The sequence below is a fragment of the Neomonachus schauinslandi genome, chromosome 5 (genome assembly GCF_002201575.2).
Source record: "Neomonachus schauinslandi chromosome 5, ASM220157v2, whole genome shotgun sequence".
NCBI lineage: Eukaryota > Metazoa > Chordata > Mammalia > Carnivora > Phocidae > Neomonachus > Neomonachus schauinslandi.
The window spans coordinates 65109687-65129173 of NC_058407.1; the positions used below are offsets into that span (position 1 = coordinate 65109687).

A 19487-nucleotide genomic window follows, 5' to 3' on the forward strand; every position below is an offset into this window, starting at 1 on the left:
GATATCTCTTGGGTTTTACTTTGGACATTATAGTCTGCAGAAAATAATTTCAAACCATTCTCACTGTAATTTAAAATGTATGTGTGCGTGCGCGTGTGTGTGTGTGTGTGTGTGTGTGTGTAGGGGCTGGGGAGACAATGAGGCAAGAAATAGTTGGTTTTTTTTTTAAGGAATTGACAGAGAGATAGGCAGAGGGGCAGGCAGAGGGAGAGGGAGAAGCAGGCTCTCCGCTGAGCAGGGAGCCCGATGTGGGGCTCGATCCCAGGACCCCGGGATCATGACCTGAGCTGAAGGCAGCCGCTTAACCAACTGAGCCACCCAGGTGCCCCAAGAAATAGTTTTGACAAATTCTGTTCATATGGTGCACTTTCCTCTCCCCTTTCCCTCTTTTTCACTCTGTTCCCCCTCAGCTTCTTCTGGGAGGTAATGCTGAGACTGTTCTGGAAAGAGAATGTAGACATATATTGGGGATGGTGGAAAGGAAGAAAAGGCATCACCTTAGCTGACCAGTACATTGCTGTGCCTAAGTTACACTAGAATAAAGAGATGGCCAAAAGTGAGGTAGGTCCTATAGCGTTCAGCACCCTGTGGACAGAGTTGAAAGGATGATGAAGTGAAAAACACCAAGAAAAGGGCGAGCACACACAAGCTCGTGCTTGGTGTGGCGGGTCTACAAACTGACCCATCTACTCCAGAGAGAGCCCCACTTGTGGTTCATTCTGTGTATGCCAATTTCAGGAAGAAGAATTTTCTCTCCCTCTTCTGGGAAATCACTTAGGTTTCCATTTCTTTCTAGAGGGAGGGGGAGCTCTAAGCCAATGTCAACAATTAGAAAGCTCAGTTTTGATCCCTCTAGTCCTAGCCTGGCAAGCAAGCCCCCCCCCGGTCCCGGGCTCCCCTTCTCCATGGGGCCCGTGAGGGGCCACACCACTCATGCCCTTCCTGGTCCTTGGCTTCTGAGGGTGAGGGAACTTCACTTGCACTAGCACGGTATTGGGGCTCAAAGGGGTTCCTGAGGAGGTCTGAGAGAAAGCTCAGTAGGTGGTCTTTTTTTTTTTTTTTTAAGATTTTATTTGTTCACTCGACAGAGACAGGGCGAGAGAGGGAACACAAGCAGGGGGAGTGGGAGAGGGAGAAGCAGGCCTCCCGCCGAGCAGCGAGCCCAACGTGGGGCCCGATCCCAGGAGCCCGGGATCATGACCCGATGGATCATGACCCGGGATCAAGCGCCCAATGACTGAGCCACCCAGGCGCCCCTCAGTAGGTGGTCTTAAGGCCTCATCATGATGGGAAATCCAGCCTTGGAGTTGCACACTCTCAGATCTGGAAAAGATCTTAGAAGTCAGACCTCTCGTCCACTGCTTATCGGATACTCCAGGGCCATAGCTTTACTGCCCTCAGGACTCCCAGGATGGCTCAGGGAATGTAGTGGGGTTAAACCGAGCCCAGTGGCACTTTGGTCCCGGTTTCCCCAGGCTCTGCCCAGCACACTCTGCAGCCACCACCCCACGAGACTGTTCTAGGCGAGCCTGCCCCAGGGAATGCCCATTTAGCAGAAGTCCTGGAAGATGAGGTGCGGGGGGTGTGAGCTGACAGGCAGACATGTAGGAGGGGCAGTGGTTGTGGCTTCAATGACTGGAAGGAAACACGTTATCTCCTCACTTCTTGCTAAGGCAGGGTCAGGACTGGGTCAGGCTCAGGCAGGGGTTTTGATGTGGGATGCAGTCCCCGGAGGAATGGAAGCCAGGGGCTTTCTGCAGAGTTGAGTTCCCCACCCAGTCTCTCCGAGGCTCAGTGCCAGGGGTTTGGGTATTTCTACAGCAGAGCAGGAGGGGGTTGCTCTGGGGACAGTCCCAGCCGAAGCAATGGGATGTTCTATGTACTCAGAACATGAATTGCGGGGAGAGCTGGGGGCTGTATGATGTGGCAAAGGGGGGTGGTATGAAGTGCTTTTTTTCCACTGGTCCTTTTTCTACCCTGTGTCTTTGCCCTACTTTCCATGCACTTGAACTTCAGGCTAAATCTAGGTTAGTCTCTCCTCAAAGGACCATCCAGTACTGCACAGTTGCCCAGGGAGGAGAGGCCCCTCTGTCAAATGGGGCTTTCCCGGTAAGAGGGGTGCTGCCTGCCATCCCCTAACTTCGAGAGCTGGGGAAGCAAAAGTGCCATGACATCCTTCCATCACAGCCCGGGGATGGTTCTCTTCATTGCCCCCTGACTTAGTGGAAGTGATGAGCATGCAGGACTTCGGGCTGGGGTGATGACTGAGCTCTTTCCCTTAGGAAAGGCAACGGAGTGGGGAGTCAAGGCTCAGCTTTGGGCTTCAAAGACAATCGATTTCTCTGTGCCTTAGTTTTCCCATGGCTAGAATAGGGATCATACCAGGGCCTGCCTGTTGAGGTTGTGAGGCTTGAATGAGCGAGCACGTTGGAGAACCTGGAGCAGGGCTCGGTAGAGAGTTCGGTGTCTCTGCTGATGATTGTCGCTGGAATGGGAGGGGTCAGCAGGAGCAGGGGAAGCATCTGGGCCTTGCACGCAGCTTGTCTTTGTTTGGCCCCTGGCCCCACCACTTGGCTGGCCATGGCACCCTGGGCAAGTCACTAAAAGTGCTCTGGACTTCGGCTTTGCCATCTGTCAAATGGGACAGCTCCCCAGCTCCCAGGACTGTTATGAGGCTTATGTAGATGGTACGTATAGAGCCTGCCAGGTTGGCACACGGTAGATACTCCACACATTCTTTTTTTAGCTCAAGGGTGGTAGTCTACCTGGATCTCAAGGCTGACTTTTGAAAACCTTAGGGGTTGAAGACAGGAAGGCAGTGGTCCTTTCTGTACCAACTCAGCCCTCACCTCAGCCTCTGAGGAGCACACAGGGACTCCGGGAAATGGATAAGGCCATGGGTAGAGTCCAGAAGAGTGTGGTCAGCTGGGGGCCTTGGGCAGTACAAGCAGGGGGAGTGAAGGAGAGCCTGGCTTGGGGTAAGTGACGACATGTCTGTCCCCAGCAGGTATGCTTCCTCCCACCCACGGCCCTTGGGAGCAGGCCAGCCTGGCTCAGGTTATTTCTACTCATTGTCCACCGGCATTTTCCTCGGCTGTTCGTTGGGAGCTGCCAGTGCCCAAGGGATAGTAAGTGGGCTCAGTGGGCTGACTGTCCTAGGGCCCACATCTCGGAATTCCCTTGGGCTCTTCCCTTCCCTGCCTAGTTGAGCCTCAGGGAGGCCGAGAAACAAAAGCTGGGGGTCTGGACCTTCCCCATCTGGGGATTGGCTTACAGGCCTTCGCCAGGGTTCAGGGTCAGGCACCTCCTGTTGGCATCCGGGAAGGAAGGGTGTGTGCGTGTGCGTGTGCGTGTGGTCTGTCTGTCTCTATGGGTAGACGGGCAGGGCTGGGTGTGGGTAGAAGTGGGAAGGGTGAAATTCTGCCAGCCCCACCTTGATGACCCAGCATGCCACTAACACATAGACTCTGGGCACCAGAATCGGCCCACCTTCAGCCTTTGCTGAGGCCGGGGGTGTGGAGTGTGTCTCAGGAAGAGCTAAAAGTGGCAGAAAACATCCTGTCTGAAAGTAGTAAGTTGCTGTATTTAACCCCTGCTGTACTTGTTCCAGCCGCACCCAGTCTGCAGACAGGCATCCCAAACACCTGTCTTTCAGGCTGTCCCAAGAGGCCAGGCCCCAGCCTGTAGTCTCCGCCTGCACCGTTCCCAGCCCCGCTGAGGCGTCTCGGCGGTACTCCCCGGGGTGGGGTCTTTTCCCTGCCATCAGCAGCATGCCAGGCCACCCTCTGGCTCTGCTCCCCACTGAGCATCCCTCAAATCTGGGGGTGGGGGCCGTGGGAGCAGCAGAGCTCCCTTAGAAAAAAGCCTTTCCTGGGCTCCCGGGTGGCTCAGTCAGTTAAGTGTCCACCTGCCTTCTGCTCAGGTCGTGATCCCAGGGTCCTGGGATGGAGTCCTGCATCGGGCTCCCTGCTCAATGGGGGGCCTGCTTCTGCACCCCCCCCGTTCATGCTCACTCTCTCTTTCTCTCTGTGTCTCGAATAAATAAATAAATAGATAGATAAATAAATAAATAAATAAATACCTTTAAAAAAAAGAAAGCCTTTCCTCCCTCCCAACATCCTCTGCTGTGAAAGAAACAGGAGAACCTACAGCAGGGACCACATGCTAATTGCTGCCCCCCCACCCCTTCCTCACTGCTTCTCGCTACTCCCCACCTCAAGGGAGGGCCTGTCCTGGCTGCTGCCTGGCTCCCACCCCCTCGCCCCTGCCAGGGATGACATGGCACGCCTGTGCCCAACAAATCACTCTGTCACGTTTTCAGTCCCTGATCTGGAGACTAAAGTCCCTGGAAAGACTCTCACCTACTGCATATTGGGCTTGCTAGAGGACTGGCTATGAGGTCAGTGCGAGCTGTAGATAAAGTCTTCCCCTTTTGTCATTGCAGGGTCCTTTTGGTTGGCTGTGTCTGTAACCTCACAGAAGGGCATCCCTGGGCTCACTTACCTGCCCCCCTGCTCCTTCAGGTGGGTGTTTAACTCATCAGCCCCAGCCTCCCTGGCCTTCTGTCTTCCAGGGGCAGGTGCAGGCCATAGTAAGGAGGGGGCCAAGGGAAGGAAGAGAACACTACCCTGGGTTTTGCACATGAGGGACAGGCCCTGTGTCAGCAGAACCCACAGCAGCCCACGCCTGAGACCCAGAGCCAGCTGGAGGCCGGGTGGGGGCTCAGAGGGAGGGGCTTGCTGCCTCCCAGGCCGGGGCCCCAGGGGACTGTCCAGCATGGTTATGTTTCCTACCCAGCTCTAGTCTCCTCTTTCTCCCTCCCACCCTGCACAGTCTCTGCCTGCCATTCCTGGGACTGCCAGCTCTCAGGCCCTATATGCCTGGGCCTCTTTTCCACCTCTGGACTCTGGTCCTGGGCCCTGGCTCCTTGGTAGCAACAAATAACTCCAAACAGGGCTGAGTTTTCTCTCAGCTCCCCTGAAATGGTCCTGTTTTTTTGTGGGCCTCTGGCTGCTGGGTCCAGCCTTCTGTCTGGCCTGACCAGGGCCCAGGCCCCCACCCCCTGGCCAGCAGCCTTCCCAATGTCAAGGTAGCAGCTCACGCAGTTGCAGGAAGGCACTGTTGCCATGCTGGGGTATCCTGTTCTTCCAACTCTCCTGCATCATGACATCCCCAGTGAGCCCGTGTGATGATGCACTCTTGTTGGACCGATTTGACTGGTATTCCCTCCACCGCCGGTGCCCACATTTGATTTCTCTTTTTTCCACCAAAGCCAACAGATGGTTGGTCGCCTGGGTGACACAGACTCTGTAGCAACATCATGATGACTGAGAGTTGCGACATCTCAGCTGACCTGGGGTTAAGCCACAAGCATCCTAGACAGTTTCTCCTATTGCCCCACGATGGTATTGGACCTCTGGGATCCCTGCCCCCGGCTTGGATGTGTGCGGCGCTCTAGAAGCCCCGGGGGGAGTCAGCTTGGACTTGGGATGGGCTACCGGGATGATGTTGACAAACCCACGGGGGCTTTTTCTTCTATTTTTAATTGTTTAAAAATTGTGCAATGTCTTATATACACAGGCATATAAAACATAAAATCATGTTTTAATAATAATAACAAAAGTAATAAGATACCATATACTTACCCCTCGAAGAAATAGAGTATAGTTACTACATAAACCTGTCCCCAATCTCAATCCCTCCAAGGTTTCTGTTAATCATTCCTTTGTTCTTTTTTTTTTTTTAAGTCTCTGTCTCATTCTCTCTCTGCACGTGTATATATATAAACATTGCAGTTTAACAAGTATCAGTCTAGCTGTGGTAAGGATGGACCATAGTACTATTATTACATTACATTACAGTTCCCAGGAAAAGAAAAGCTGAGACAGTTAGGGGGTCTACAGGGCTCCCTCCACCCCTATCCTTATCTGTCCCACTTTCTTCCTTGGGCTTGAAGCTCTTTGTGGAATTAAAAAGAAAATTAGTATCTGCTTTGGGCATGTTGTAATCATAGTTGCTAGAGATATCTCAAGCTTTGGGCTTCTCTGGGCCTCATTTGTAAAGAGAGTGAGAGTAAGAACATTTATCTCGTGGGGTGATAAGAAGAGTAAATGGGATAGGACTCGAAGGGGCTTCGATATGCCAAACTCCAGCTCAGAGACTGCATTGGAAAGAAGCTCAGAGCCTCCCAAGGACCCCCCAGAATCTACCCCTGTCACCTGCGGGTAGGAGAACATGGCATTGGCTCATAACTGGCTTTCCCTCTTATGTTTCTTCTGCCCTGAGGGCCCCTCCGGCCCTGGGGCCTAGGGGCCACTTAAGCCTGCAGTGGGCCTTGTGCGGACCCAGATAAAGGTGGGAGGTAGCAGGGTCTGAAGCGTTTGGGGGAGGCCTGAGGAGCTCTGAGCCTGACAGCGTGATGCCGAGGGCTCAGTATGCCTAATGGAAGAGTCAAGTCAGCTGCTTCCTGAGAAGGGTTTCCAAAAGCTATTAGTTTTGTTCCCTCCGTCTCTCCTCCCCCCTCAAGTGTGAAATCCATCTCGAGATGATAATGCCTATTTATAAAAGCCATCTCGGAAAACAAAATTAGTTAATTGTCTATGACTCACTTCATTCAGAAGGATGTTCAAATCAAGGGGTAAAATTTATACTGGAAAAAAAAAGAAGAGGGAACAGGATTCTGATTACGTTGGTGCCAGGACGGCGGGGACATGGGCCTGTCAGTGCTGAGTTGTGTGGCTGGGAGGAGCAGGGAGGGAAATAACAGGGTCTGATTTGGGCATGTGATTGATTTACTCCATTCCCCTCACCCTCTAGGAAGAGTGGCTGAGGGCTTCTGTCTGCCTGTGAGGCTGGGGGCGGGGGGGGTGGCGCTCCCCTTTTCTCGTGGAGGGGGCACTGGGCAGAATAGAGGCCTCTGACTTGCTGCAGTTCTGCTACGGAGATGAGCCCATGCCGGCAATAGGCGAACGTTCACTCAGGTCATCCTTCCTCACACCCTGGAAAGAAAACGCCATTCTTCAGGGGAGGGTGGTAGGGCACAGACAGGCTAAACGCGTCACCCAAACGAGCCCGCCTGGTGGGCGGCAGGTGTGGCCTTTGAACCCAGACCAGGCTGTGAGCGGCTTCACCGCCGTTGTGCCCCGGCAGATCACTCCTGACATGGGGAAGGGAGCCCTGCCTCTGCTCCCCAGAGAGTCAGGAGGGGACGCTGCCGCGTGGAGAGTCACGAGGTGAGGGCGCCCAAGAAGTCCTGCTCCAGGGGCGCCTGGGTGGCTCAGTTGGTTAAGCGACTGCCTTCGGCTCAGGTCATGATCCTGGAGTCCCAGGATCGGGTCCCGCATCGGGCTCCCTGCTCGGCAGGGAGTCTGCTTCTCCCTCTGACCCTCCTCCTTCTCATGCTCTCTGTCTCTCATTCTCTCTCTCTCAAATAAATAAATAAAATCTTTAAAAAAAAAAAAAAAAAAGAAGTCCTGCTCCAGCCTGGGACCTGGGGAGCTGCCCAGCCTCGCTGAGCTTCCGCCAGAAGGGGGTGGGTGAGCAAAGGATGCTAGCCAGCCTTGGCACTGACCCCAGCTCTGGCCTTGGCCTCCTTGCTGTTGTTGCAGGGATGGAGGCAATGGCAGCCAGCACTTCCTTGCCTGACCCTGGCGACTTTGACCGGAATGTGCCTCGAATCTGTGGGGTGTGCGGAGACCGAGCCACAGGCTTTCACTTCAACGCTATGACCTGTGAAGGCTGCAAAGGCTTCTTCAGGTGAGTCCTCCCCAAGGGCAAGGGGACAGAGAGCCCTTCTTGCCCATGAAGAGAACCCCCACATCTTCCATGTCTCCTTCCTTCCCATGCCCATGGGACATGCTAGCTCTTACAGCCACTGGGAGTGACGGGGTCTTGGGGAGGGTACTCCGTCCTCCCCTCCCCTCAGCTCCAGCTCTGTCCTCTGCCCCTGTCAGAAATGGTTTTCATGAGACTGTTATCTAGGTCCCCATCTTTCCATGACCCCTTTGACCCACGGCCTTAACCCGTGTGTCTGTCCTGGAGTGAACCTCCTAACAGACTGATGATCACAGGCATGTCCTTGGGGAAGCCCCAGAACTTGGCCTCAGAGCTCGTCCTCTGATCCGAATCAAACCATTCCTTGGAACAAGGGGAACTGCACCTGGGCTGGATCTCCATTCTTGGTCTGTGCCCATGTCTTCACCCGCGGCTCGCTGTCCCGGGTTGGAAAGCTCGAGCCATATCAGCAATGTGCCAGCACTTCCATTCGGTCAGGGCCAGGTTCTCTACCGGCTGCCTCTTCTCTCCTCCAGTGAGCCCAGTGTCACAAGCGCCAACAATATGGGGAAAGCACTGGAAAGGCCGGACGAAGGGTGTTCCCATCGAAAGCCAGGACAGGAGGATGGGAACGTGATGCATTACAGTATAGATCTGGGAACCAGGAGAAATGTGCATTTGGCATATGTAGGAGAGAGAGCAAGAGGGAGAAAAGCCTGGAAGAACCCATCAAAGAGCGAGCTTCTGTATAGTAGTCTTAACTGGAGGTGAATAAAGAGAACGGGGCCTTTGGCCATCAAGAGAGAAAAGAGTGAATCAAGTCCAGAACAGGGATGCGGAGGTCGGCCTGGTTCTCTGAACTGAGGGACTCACCCAGTGGCTTCGAGGGCAGAGTGAATCAGAGCCTGGGACTTGAACGGTACCTGCCCCCCCACCCCCAAGTCAAGGGCCCGTGGGCCGTTGTGAACACAGCTCCCAACTCACCTGCCCTCTGTCCCGGGAACCAACAGGCCTGGAGTTTCATTGCCTTGAGCAGTCACTGGGCAGTGGGGTTTCTGTGGGTGCTAATTGACTGTTTGGCCTGGCGCGGGTTGCCCACTTGGCTTCCTGGCAGGCTGCTCCCCAGCTTGGGGAACCAGACGGGCAGCATCACTGGCTCCAGATCCTGTTGCCATGTCTCTCATTCCTCTGCACTTCCTGCAGGGTGGGCCTTCCAGAACCCACGTGCCACCTGGCCCTTTCCTTGCCAGTGGCGAAGGGCGGTGGGAGCACCTTCGGGCTGCTTCCTATCATAAGAGCAGGCAGAGATGCATGGGCTATTGAGCGGGCTGTGCCATTGTATGTCCTGGCTCAAATCTTCTGACTTCTCTGTTTCGGTTACCTCAACTAAGCGTCTGAGTTGAACATGTGACCCCTTTCGTATATAGCGTTAATCTGAGGGTTGATGAGATGACATGTATAAAACCACTTTAAAAGACATAAAGTAGGGCGCCTGGGTGGCTCAGTTGGTTAAGCGACTGCCTTCGGCTCAGGTCATGATCCTGGAGTCCTGGGATCGAGTCCCGCATCGGGCTCCCTGCTCGGCAGGGAGTCTGCTTCTCCCTCTCACCCTCCTCCCTCTTATGCTCTCTGTCTCTCATTCTCTCTGTCTCAAATAAATAAATAAAATCTTGAAAAAAAAAAAAAGACATAAAGTATAGTTGCACCTGGGTGGTGCAGTCGGTCCCTCTTCCCCCTGCCCCTCCTCTCTCTCTCTCTCTCTCTCTCCAGTTAATAAGTAAATAAATCTTTTTAAAAAAAGACATAAAGTACAATATGCTATTCTTGAGACTGATGGGTCAATACTTAGGTCCTTAATGGAACACTGTCCTAATAAAACAAACACAAGGCTCTCCAGCCATCCACCCACCTTTTGTTTTTTTCTTTCACACCCTCACTCCCCAGATTTTAATGAGCATCTACGACCAAGGCACTGGGCTAAGAGCTGGCAATATGCGGGCTCTCACCAAAGGTTGTCTGTCACCAGTCTACAATCCAAAGATCTCCAACAGTTCTTGGGGCTGTTTGGTTAATCCATAGAACCCTGCCCCCAATCCACTCTTTCTAAGCCATCTATCCCCGGGGCTCAGCTCTGAGAGATGGGACTCTTAGGCGGCTGCTCATGGGGTTATGACAGATTGAAGGTCACTAGAGTGGCTCCAGCCCCGTGCACCAGTGCATCCCGCCTTCACATACACTACTAGGCTCCAAATTCTTGAGACGAGACCATGTTAGGGTCTGGGTGGAGGGAGGACAGGTTCCCTCACGCCCAGGGCCCGGTGTGGGAAATGGCCAAATGGACAGGGATGGTATGTTTGCACACCCACGTCACCACAGTGTGGCTCTGATGCCCGTGGGCACATAATGCTGCTGTCACCCACCCTGGGCCCCTCCCTCTGACAACCCCTGCTGGCATTACGGGCAGCGTGCTGTTTTTGTCGTGTTACCCTGTCCTTGTCTACCTTGTATCTTTACCGTCGCTGCCTTGATGACAGGGCCAGAGGTGCTTTCTGAAGAGCCAACATCTCTTATTGTTGGTCTTGATTTTGTTTGATAAACACACACACACACACACACACACACACCCCCCGATGGTCGATCTTCATAATTCGTGGATTCTGTCTTTGCAAATTCGCCCACCTGTTAAAATTTCCTTGTAATCCCCACGTCAATACTTCCAGCAATTTTGTGGTCATTTCCAGATGTGCTCAGAGTGGTGAAAAATTCAAGTCCCCTGAGGCACACATTCCCAGCCACGGAGGAACAAGGTGATGCTCTGCCTTCTTGTTTCAGCTCTCATGCTACCAAAAAAGTGTCCTTTTGGTGGGCTGTCTAGTGCCATGGTTTTTGCGTTTTTGAGCTTTTCGATAGTGATCTCACTGTTTAAGATGGGCTTAAGCGTAGTGCCGAAGTGCTGTTAAGAGGTCCTAAGCACAAGAATGCTTCGATGTACCTTATAGAGAAAACCTGTGTTCAAGAAGCTTCGCTCAGACATGAGCTATAGTGCTGTTGGCCGAGTTCAGTGTTAATGAATCAACAATATATATTAAGTCAGGTGTCTTTAAATAGAAAGCACACATGAAACAAGGTGATGTATTGATTGATTGATGAAAATGTTGTGACCAGAGGCTCGCTGGAGGCTAACCCTAGGAACAATGGTTCAGCGTGTATTGATTCAGCATTCACGTTGACTTCACAGAACATAACTGCTGCCAATAAGAATCAACTAAATATACATAATTGCTCCTCTTTTTTCCCCCCTTCGCCTGCTTCTTCTTTGCTTCACCCAAATTCTATTCGATGTTTATCCATCTTACTCTAGTTGAAATAGAGCCCTCTTGTCACTTATGTCTGTTTGCAAAATCCTGATCCCAGGAAGAAAAGTCTCTACCAGTGGGGTACCTTCTCTGTATCAGGCTCCACATCCTTAGGAACACAAAGATAAGTGCAACCGAGTCCTTGCTCTCAGGGAGTGCACCCTGCCCTTTCATGATCGTTCTCAAGGAAAGAGCATCCCTTTAGTGCTGGGTCACTGATGATTTTCCAAGCGCTGAGGACCAGTAATCTCATTTGACCTTCAGTGTTTGGTTTGACTTCCAAGATAGTCAAACTAACCTGCCCTAGGAGCTAGTTGTGGTCATCCTAGCAGGTCCAAAACTCATAATCAAACCAAAATGGGATCATGAAGGTTGGACAATGACCACAGTTCTATTGATCAATGGTCAGGAATTAGAGACCATCACTGGCCCATTCCTCCTACAAGTTATTTCATGCTGTTTCTGCTTCCTGCTCCCTGGAATGCGTGGACATCCTCAGGGAAAAGGGATATTTCCAGTGTGAAGAAAACGTTGGCATAGGCAGGCTTCTAAGAGGTTATATGTCTTGGTTATGTTAACACCGGAACATAAGTAAAGGCCAGAGGGGAAAAATATGTAGGTCTACTACAAAGTAGATAGTGGGTGATCGATGGAGGTGAATGAATCTCTGGTCATGGGTGGCTTAGTCCAGCCTCTAATATAAAGGGAAAGGTATAAAGGACAGAGAAGAAAATCAGAGGGACCACTTTGATGAAGAGAATGAAGAGTACGGTGAAATTTAAGAGGTGGTCCTGGAAAGCAGGGTTGAGAAACAGATCAATGTTAGCCTCTTCCTCTTCTTCCTGCCTGTTGATACCTTCTTAATCCAGATGTTGCCCTGCCAGCACCGAGCTAACAAGTACGGTGTGGAGAAATGTCTTCTCGTTCGCTGGCCCCAAGGTTCTCTGGGACCTTGTTCATTATGAGTCCTGTGGAGTGCAGGGGGCAAAAGGCAGGCTGGTGAGGATCCGGGAACACGGGAATGTTCTGGCTTTCAGGAAGGCCACCCAGCTGATACTGCAGGAGCCGTGATGTGAAGGCGAGCAAAGAAAGGGGGCAGATGTCCAGTGACTTAAAACTCAAAGTGCGCACAAGCACTGGAGTAATCAGAGAGGAGAGAGGAGCATCTGTCCAGGGCATTCCATGGGCGCAAGTAAATGAGTCACCACAAAGTGAGTGTTGCTGGAGAAAACTTTGTCCAGTTCAGCTTGGCAGCTGGCCCCCTTCCATGGCGGCTCAAGGCTGTGAATGAAAGAGAACAAGGAAGGTGATCTATGGACGGGCCAAGAGTAGTTTTGGAAGCTTGGGTAGAGGAGGCCAGAATATTTAGAGAGGAAATGTCACTGGAGTTGCCAAGAAAGGCAGTTGCAAGCATGTGAAGAAGATCTTGTGTGTCTTTGGGAACTCAGCACTTTCATCAAGGCTCATTGGCATGAAGTCACTCTCAGCACACGTCGGGGGGGGGGGTCCTCTCTGTGCTATGGCAGTAATGGGGCTGGTGGAGAGGACCACCAGAGGTCACCCCACACTTCCAAACTGCCCATCTCGGGGACTGCTTCTATCCCAATGGCTTTGTCCTAGAGGAGACCTTCAAACAGCCTCTGCTGAATGCTCTTAGACTTTTTTTTTAATTTACTTGAGAGAGAGAGAGAGAGAGAGAGCAAGTGAGAGAGAGAGCACAAGCCATGGAGGAGGAAGGGGCAGAGGGAGAGGGACAAGCAGGCTTCCCGCTGAGCAGAGAGCAGATGTGGGGCTTGATCCCAGGACCCCAGGACCATGACCTGAGCTGAAGGCAGATGCTTAACTGACTGAGCCCCCCAGGTGACCCTGGACTTTTAGGGGCATGTTTGGACTGCTGCTCTGGCTTGGATTGAAATATGGTACATTCACAATGAGGACCATATTAGGGAAGAATACCAGAAGCTTTGGAATCAAACAGACCTCGATTCTGATCCCACTTTCATACTTATTAGCTGTGTGACATGAAGCAAGGGATTTAACTTCCCAGTGCCTTTTCTTACCACCTGTAGAATAGGAATAGAGCCTATCCTGCAAGGCTGTTGAGAGAGTTGGAGGTGATGCATGAAGTCCAGGCACAGAAGGCTCTCAGCAAGTGCTCGCTGTTATCCTCGTCCTTCTGTAGAGTTTGTGTCTGAGAGCAGACAGTCCTTTTCTCTCCTCTATCACGGAACCTGGAATGTGTGTGTAAATAATCCCTGTATATGGTTAAAAAAAAAAAAGAAGCGGCAGCAAATAGTTCAAAAGGGCATCTAAGTGAAAAGTAAGTCTCCTTCTCTACCCAATTCTCACGTGCCTACCTCCTCCAGAAGCTGTCACTGGGACCAGCTCATTGCGTTTGCTTCCAAGTTCTCTATATAAGAGCGCATATATGGGTTTATGTGTGCACACACACGCACGTGCACAGGAAGATGGGAGTGTACTATCCTCGCCCCTCTGCGTCTTGCTTTGATCCACTACAGAACGCTTCCTCAGGCTGGTTCCCGTGGCCACGGTCTTCCCCTGTCCTTTCCGCAGCCCCATCATTTTGTATGGAGCTACTGAGATGTAAGGGACCAGTTCTCCATACAGTGCTTCAGCGACCACCTTCATGCACGTGTCTTTGGGCCCACGGGCTGATGTACTCACAGGATGAACTCCCGGAAGTAGGTTCACTGCGTTAGAGGCTCTGTGCCTTTTACGTGTTGGTGGATATTGCCCAACTGCCATCCAAAAAAGAGGCTTGCGCTCTTTACCACAGTGTTAACTTAGCTTCCTGTAGAGTTGGCTTTTTAAACTCCCTGAGAAGCCCTTGATGCTGCCACACACAGATGTGCCGTGTGGGGTCCTCCCTATCAGACCCTGTTGGTCTTTCCCATCAGGAGCTCCAACAGACTCCTGGATCCACTCCGGGCTCTGAGATTTCCGTGATACTCAGGGCAGCAGTGGAGACAAAGCCAGAGCTCCCACTTGGGCCCCAGGCTGGGGTTTTTCAAGGTGGGTCTCTGGTGATGGGGCCACCTACCCGAGAAGGACCCTACGGTCCCAGGCCTGAGACCCTGGCCCCAGGCACTTCATGCTCTGTGAACAGCTTGTCTGTCATGTTTTGATGAATTGGTCAATGTCCTCTCTCACCCCTGACTTTCTAGAAACTATGTCTATATTTAACCTGGTTGCACCACCCTAACCCCTCCTTCCTGAGCTGGGGTATAATTGCCAACCATCCAGAGGATGACAGGGTCCAGGCTCAGAGAGCAGCTAAGGCAATGGGCTCCCATGGAAACTCGAAGCTCTTATTTCTCAAAACCAAAGCCACTCACAAGCAATTAGCATGCAGAGGAAGGCAGGGCAGGGCGTGGATCTTCGGGACAAAGCACAGAGCCAGGGCTGGCCAGTCTGGCTGCCCTGCCTGCTCACGGGCAGAGGCTAGATGGCAGCCGCAAGTGTGGAGTGCCCTTAGAAGGCTGGAGAATGGGGAAGAACTGGGCCCCGGAGCCTGTGGGACCTGCAGCCCTGGCAACTATGCTGGGCGGGACACACTGGCTGGGGGGGCGGGGGGGAGGACCTGGGTCTGCCTGTTGGAGCTGGCGAGGGAGCATTCCCTCCCCTGAACACTGATGGACACTCCAGAGTGTGACAGTTCTTCGTGACGGCTAACCTCCATGTTCCTGGCTACAATTCCAGGGTCTTGCCTCTGATTCTGTATTTCGAGGAGCCAGGGAAGAGCTGCTTAGTATAATTTTTCATAATAATAATTCAAGAGCTCCATAAATTTATAGGCTGCTTTCTGCATCACTCAAATAACGTGGAGACATGTGGCAAAGTTGGTGTTCTTTGGGATAAAGTATGGCAATGGGTGAAAGGCATGGGTGTGAGCCTTGCCATGGGATAATGTGTCTGGCCAGAAGGACTTGTAACATTTTCTTTCTTCCTTCCCTCCTTCCCTCCCTCCCTCCCTCCCTCCCTCCTCCTCCCCCTCCTTCTTCTTCTCCTGCTTTGCTTCTCAGTATTCATGAGCTTCCTACTATAACTACAAAGCTGGAAGCAAGGACACAGGGGTTTTTTCCCCCCAGTATTTTCTTTGAAGCCAGCTCTGCATTTTTTTTTTTTTTTTGGATTCCTACCCAGCCTCGTTAGAGTCCATTTCTGTTGTCCGGCAAAGCTGGGCTGAGTAGTTATCTCCAGCGCTCCTGCGTGTGGAAGCCTGGGGTGGGCTTCAGATTTACAATGAGGAAGATCCAAGAAAGACGGTGAAGTGCTTCCTTCTGAGCAAACTTGCAGCTGGGGGACGTGCCCCCCAGTGAGAGTCAGAGGCAGGTGCACTAGAGCCCAAGGAAGGAGAGACAGGTCCCTGGGGGATGTGGGGCTGCCTCCCACCTGGGGCCTCAGGAAGCTCTCAATCCCCAGCACAGGGCTGGTGAGAGGGCTTGGCTCATGTGTCTGGAGGTGCCACACATAAGTTATGCTCCTCTTGGTGCCTAAAGCCCTAGAGAATTAACAGGAAGAGCCCTGAGCCAGACAAGACAGTGGGTGGGAGGATAGAGCAGACCCTCAGCTCCTGGGCAAAGTGCCTGGTTGTAAAAAAAAAAAAAAAAAAGGAAATGAGAGTTTACGCAGAATTAGAAACTTCTGGCCCTTGAGTGAGTTTAGAGAATTACAGGCATCCTGGGGCCTGAACATTTGTGGTAATAGGTGGAGCCTCAGGAACCATAATTGGGAAGGAGGGAAAGGAGTAAAGGGGTGAATCAATCTCATATCCTGTGGTGATGATAGTAGCTCATTTCAGGGTAGCCAAGGTACTTCCATATTTGCCTGTCCCTCTGGAGAGCTACAATAGATGGATGGAGGCTCAAGGAGAAAGGCTTTCTCTTTCCATAAAGGTAGGCAAAAGCCTGGTATACGATCTCTCTCTGGGTAGTCACCACAGGGTGGGTGTGGCCGTTGGTGGGCTGGACTCGACGCCCATAGCCTCGTGTTGTTCTACCTCCCCATGGAGCCCAGTCTACTGGGGGCCCCCTTAGGTCAGGAGAGGGGCAAGAGGAGGGTACTGGGGGCCAGGGTCCAAAACCAAGAGCAGCTACCTCGTAGGCCACTGAGTCATCCTTGGCCTTGAGTTGTTCTCAAAGGCCAGCTGCCGGAGCTGTTTGCCTATAGGCTCTACTTCATTGAGCACCTTGAGTTTCTAGGGATGAGAGCGGTGTGTTCAATCCAAGAAGCCAAAAGCCGAGCCTCACATCTCTAACAGCCAACTGGGGAGCCTCCACTTCTTGCTGAATCCCCTCACTGATAAGTTTCTTCCCTTCAGTGGTCTCACCTAAAAGATGAGGAGGTACACCAATAGTCTCTTGGGTCATCCCCTAATCTTAGAGTCTGATTACCTGTGACTGGTGGCAGGCCATTTCTGTGTTCTCTTCTCCACTATCCCATGGGTCCCCATCTGTCCATGTCGACTGATGAGTATGTTTGTCCCAAACCCCATTTGTCTTCTAGTGAATGTGAAGAGTGAGTCATTTTTCACCAAGAAACATAACTAGTGTGTGACTAGCTCATCTCTGAGAGAGGGAAATAGTTGGGCCTGGGCCTTTGCTCACAAGGTTTGAGCATCTCCTTGGAAGATGCTGCTGGTCTCAGAGAAAGTGATTCTGCCACCATCTTTCCCCAACTAAATCCTGTCACCTGTCCCTGGGCAAAAAAACTGGGGCCTGCTCCTACTGGGGCTGGGAAGAGTATGAGGAACCCCTAGGACACAGATGATGTAGCCTCCTGAAAGTCCCATGTGGTGTGGCTGGCAGCAGAAAGCCAGAATTAGGAAAATGAGCGCTCAAGCTTGCACATGCACGCATGGGCACACACGTGTGTGCACGTCCCCCCACACACATAATTTTACATAGAATACCAGGGGCCCGGGGCTACTGGCTTCCCAGCTAAGAACCTTCAGTAGGTTTCTGTCCTGCCACAGTCCTTGCTTCCTCTGCCTTTCGGCGTGCAGGGTGCGGGTCTCTATGATAATCACCTGTGACCAACAAAGAACAACCAGCCCCTAAAAAGGAAGTAAGCCATCGAAGGTGTTATCAATAGAGATGTTAAAAGGATTGAAGTTCCCTGGTTAGCTTTCTATAAAAAACCAACCCTAAAGGCCCTCATTGCCACCCTGTCGGGACCCCTTTCACTCTTGAGAGCTTTTTCTGTATTTTCACTTAATAAACTTCTATCGCTTTACTCACACACACACACACACACACACGCAAAGAAGCCCAGGCCAGACCTCAGGGCTCCCACGCACTCATCCGGCCTTTTCTCTCTGAGCGTGTGATCTGGAGGCCTCGAGCTATGGTCTGGGCCCCTTCTCCCTTCGTGCACCCACGGACATGTCTGTCCCTGGACCAGGGATGCTCTAGCCATAGATCTCCAGACTCCGGATCACAGACCTGCCACCAGCGTCCTCACCTCCCCTAATGGCTCACTACAAGCAGTATTTTAGTATTTTAAAAAATGTCCCTAATTCACTCATGTATTTCCTGTGTAATAATAATAATAATAAAAAGAGTGAGAAGTAGAGTACCATAAGAGTAAATCAGGGGTGCCGGGCTGGCTCAGTTGGTAGAGCAGGCGACTCTTGATCTCAGTCAGGGTCATGAATCCAAGCCCCACGTTGGGTGTAGAGCTCACTTAAAAAAATGAAAGTGATAGGGGCGCCTGGGTGGCTCAGTCGTTAAGCGTCTGCCTTCAGCTCGGGTCATGATCCCAGGGTCCTGGGATCGAGCCCCGCATCGGGCTCCCTGCTCCGTGGGAAGCCTGCTTCTCCCTCTCCCACTCCCGCTGCTTGTGTTCCCTCTCTCGCTGTCAAATAAATAAAATCCTTAAAAAAAAAAAAAATGAAAGTGATAATAAATAAATCCTTTCAAATACTAAAAAAAAAAAAAAGGTAAAGCGATGATGGGAGCAGAGTAGGCAGTGAAAGCCTAGAGCGTGGGGGAGGGGAGTGGTGGTCGCTGGGAGTGGCAGGGGCTGGGCCCCAAACCCTCTGTGGGAGACAAGGAGATCGGGGGTGGGGGGCAGCCTTGTGGGCAGGTCTCAGTGGTCACAGCCCCACCAGGCAGCCAGGGCTGTGGCTGGAAGGCGGGTGACCCGGAGCTGGCATGTGCTCTCTCTCCCCGGGCAGGCGAAGCATGAAGCGGAAGGCGCTGTTCACCTGTCCCTTTAACGGGGATTGTCGCATCACCAAGGACAACCGCCGCCACTGCCAGGCCTGCCGGCTCAAGCGCTGTGTGGACATCGGCATGATGAAGGAGTGTGAGTGTCCGGGGCCAGGGCGGGGGTGGCACTGGAAGAGGGCGGTCGGAGCTACTCTTTAGGCAGGTTTGGCCCAAGAGGTCTTCGTGCCTTTCCCCTGGGGCTGCCGGCACCCGGGGCTTGGAGCTGGGGCCCTGCGGCCAGAACAACAGGGTCAGAGGCCCCAGGGTTGTTTGGACTTTGGGAGAGTAGGCTGCTGAAGTTGGGGAGGGGCAGGAGTTTTGGGGAGAATAGGTATTCAGAGCATCCGGGTCCTGCCCCGCCCTGGCCTTCGGGCCACCCTGGGGCAGATCTGTGGGCCAGAGCCCAGGGGAGACCAGGGGGAAGGACTCTGTGAGGGGAAGCACTGGACTCTAGGATGGCCCTCCAGATCCAGATGGAGAGAGAAGAGCGGTCCTATAGGACTTCCTGTCCGGCTCTTGGGGTAGAGGAGAGGACCAGTGGCAGATTGACCTGTTCTAACCCTCGGTTAAAAACGACCCCTGGACTTTGCATCTGAGCTCTGGTGCCAGTTACTTGGTAACCAGAGTAGCCATTGAATTTGGCGGACCCTGGGAGGGGCGAGCCAGGCCCTCCCTGGGCTAGAGACCAGGACCCTGGGCTGGCCTGGGCACAGGTGCCCTCTGCATCTTCAACCCTGCTCAGCCTCTTGCTCACTCCTGTCTGCAGTGTGCACACCGATCCCCTCCTTGGCCCCGGGACAGAGCCTATGCCTTGCTAAGCTGCGGACCTGAGGAGGCTTAGGAGGGGTGCTCAGATGCAGGCACGCCTGGAGGCCCTCCTAGCTATGGGGCTATTGTTTTGGGGGTGAGGGAGGCAGGTACAGGGAAGATGTGTCCACAACAAGGGAAGAGTCACAGGACAGGGCTTAGGGGATGGAACATTTCTTCCCTGATGGGAAAAAAAAATTCTCTGTTATTGGGGAACAGAGACAGAATGAAGACCTTCATGGGGGGCCTCCTCCTTGGGCCTTGACAGGCTCCCCTCCGGTGGGTCACAGCCCTTCACTCCTGATCCCGGCTCCCCCGT

General features: G+C 52.6%; 1 protein-coding gene across 1 annotated transcript in view; it reads left to right on the forward strand.

Annotated features, from left to right (window-relative positions):
* The window catches only part of VDR (vitamin D receptor), a 56311-nt gene that overhangs the window by 16789 nt on the left and 20035 nt on the right, over window positions 1–19487 (forward strand). The window contains exons 2-3 of the mRNA XM_021704879.2: window positions 7608–7755; window positions 18328–18458. Of these exons, the coding sequence (XP_021560554.1) occupies window positions 7610–7755; window positions 18328–18458 (277 nt within the window). The 5' untranslated portion in view covers window positions 7608–7609. The remainder of the gene's footprint in view (window positions 1–7607; window positions 7756–18327; window positions 18459–19487) is intronic.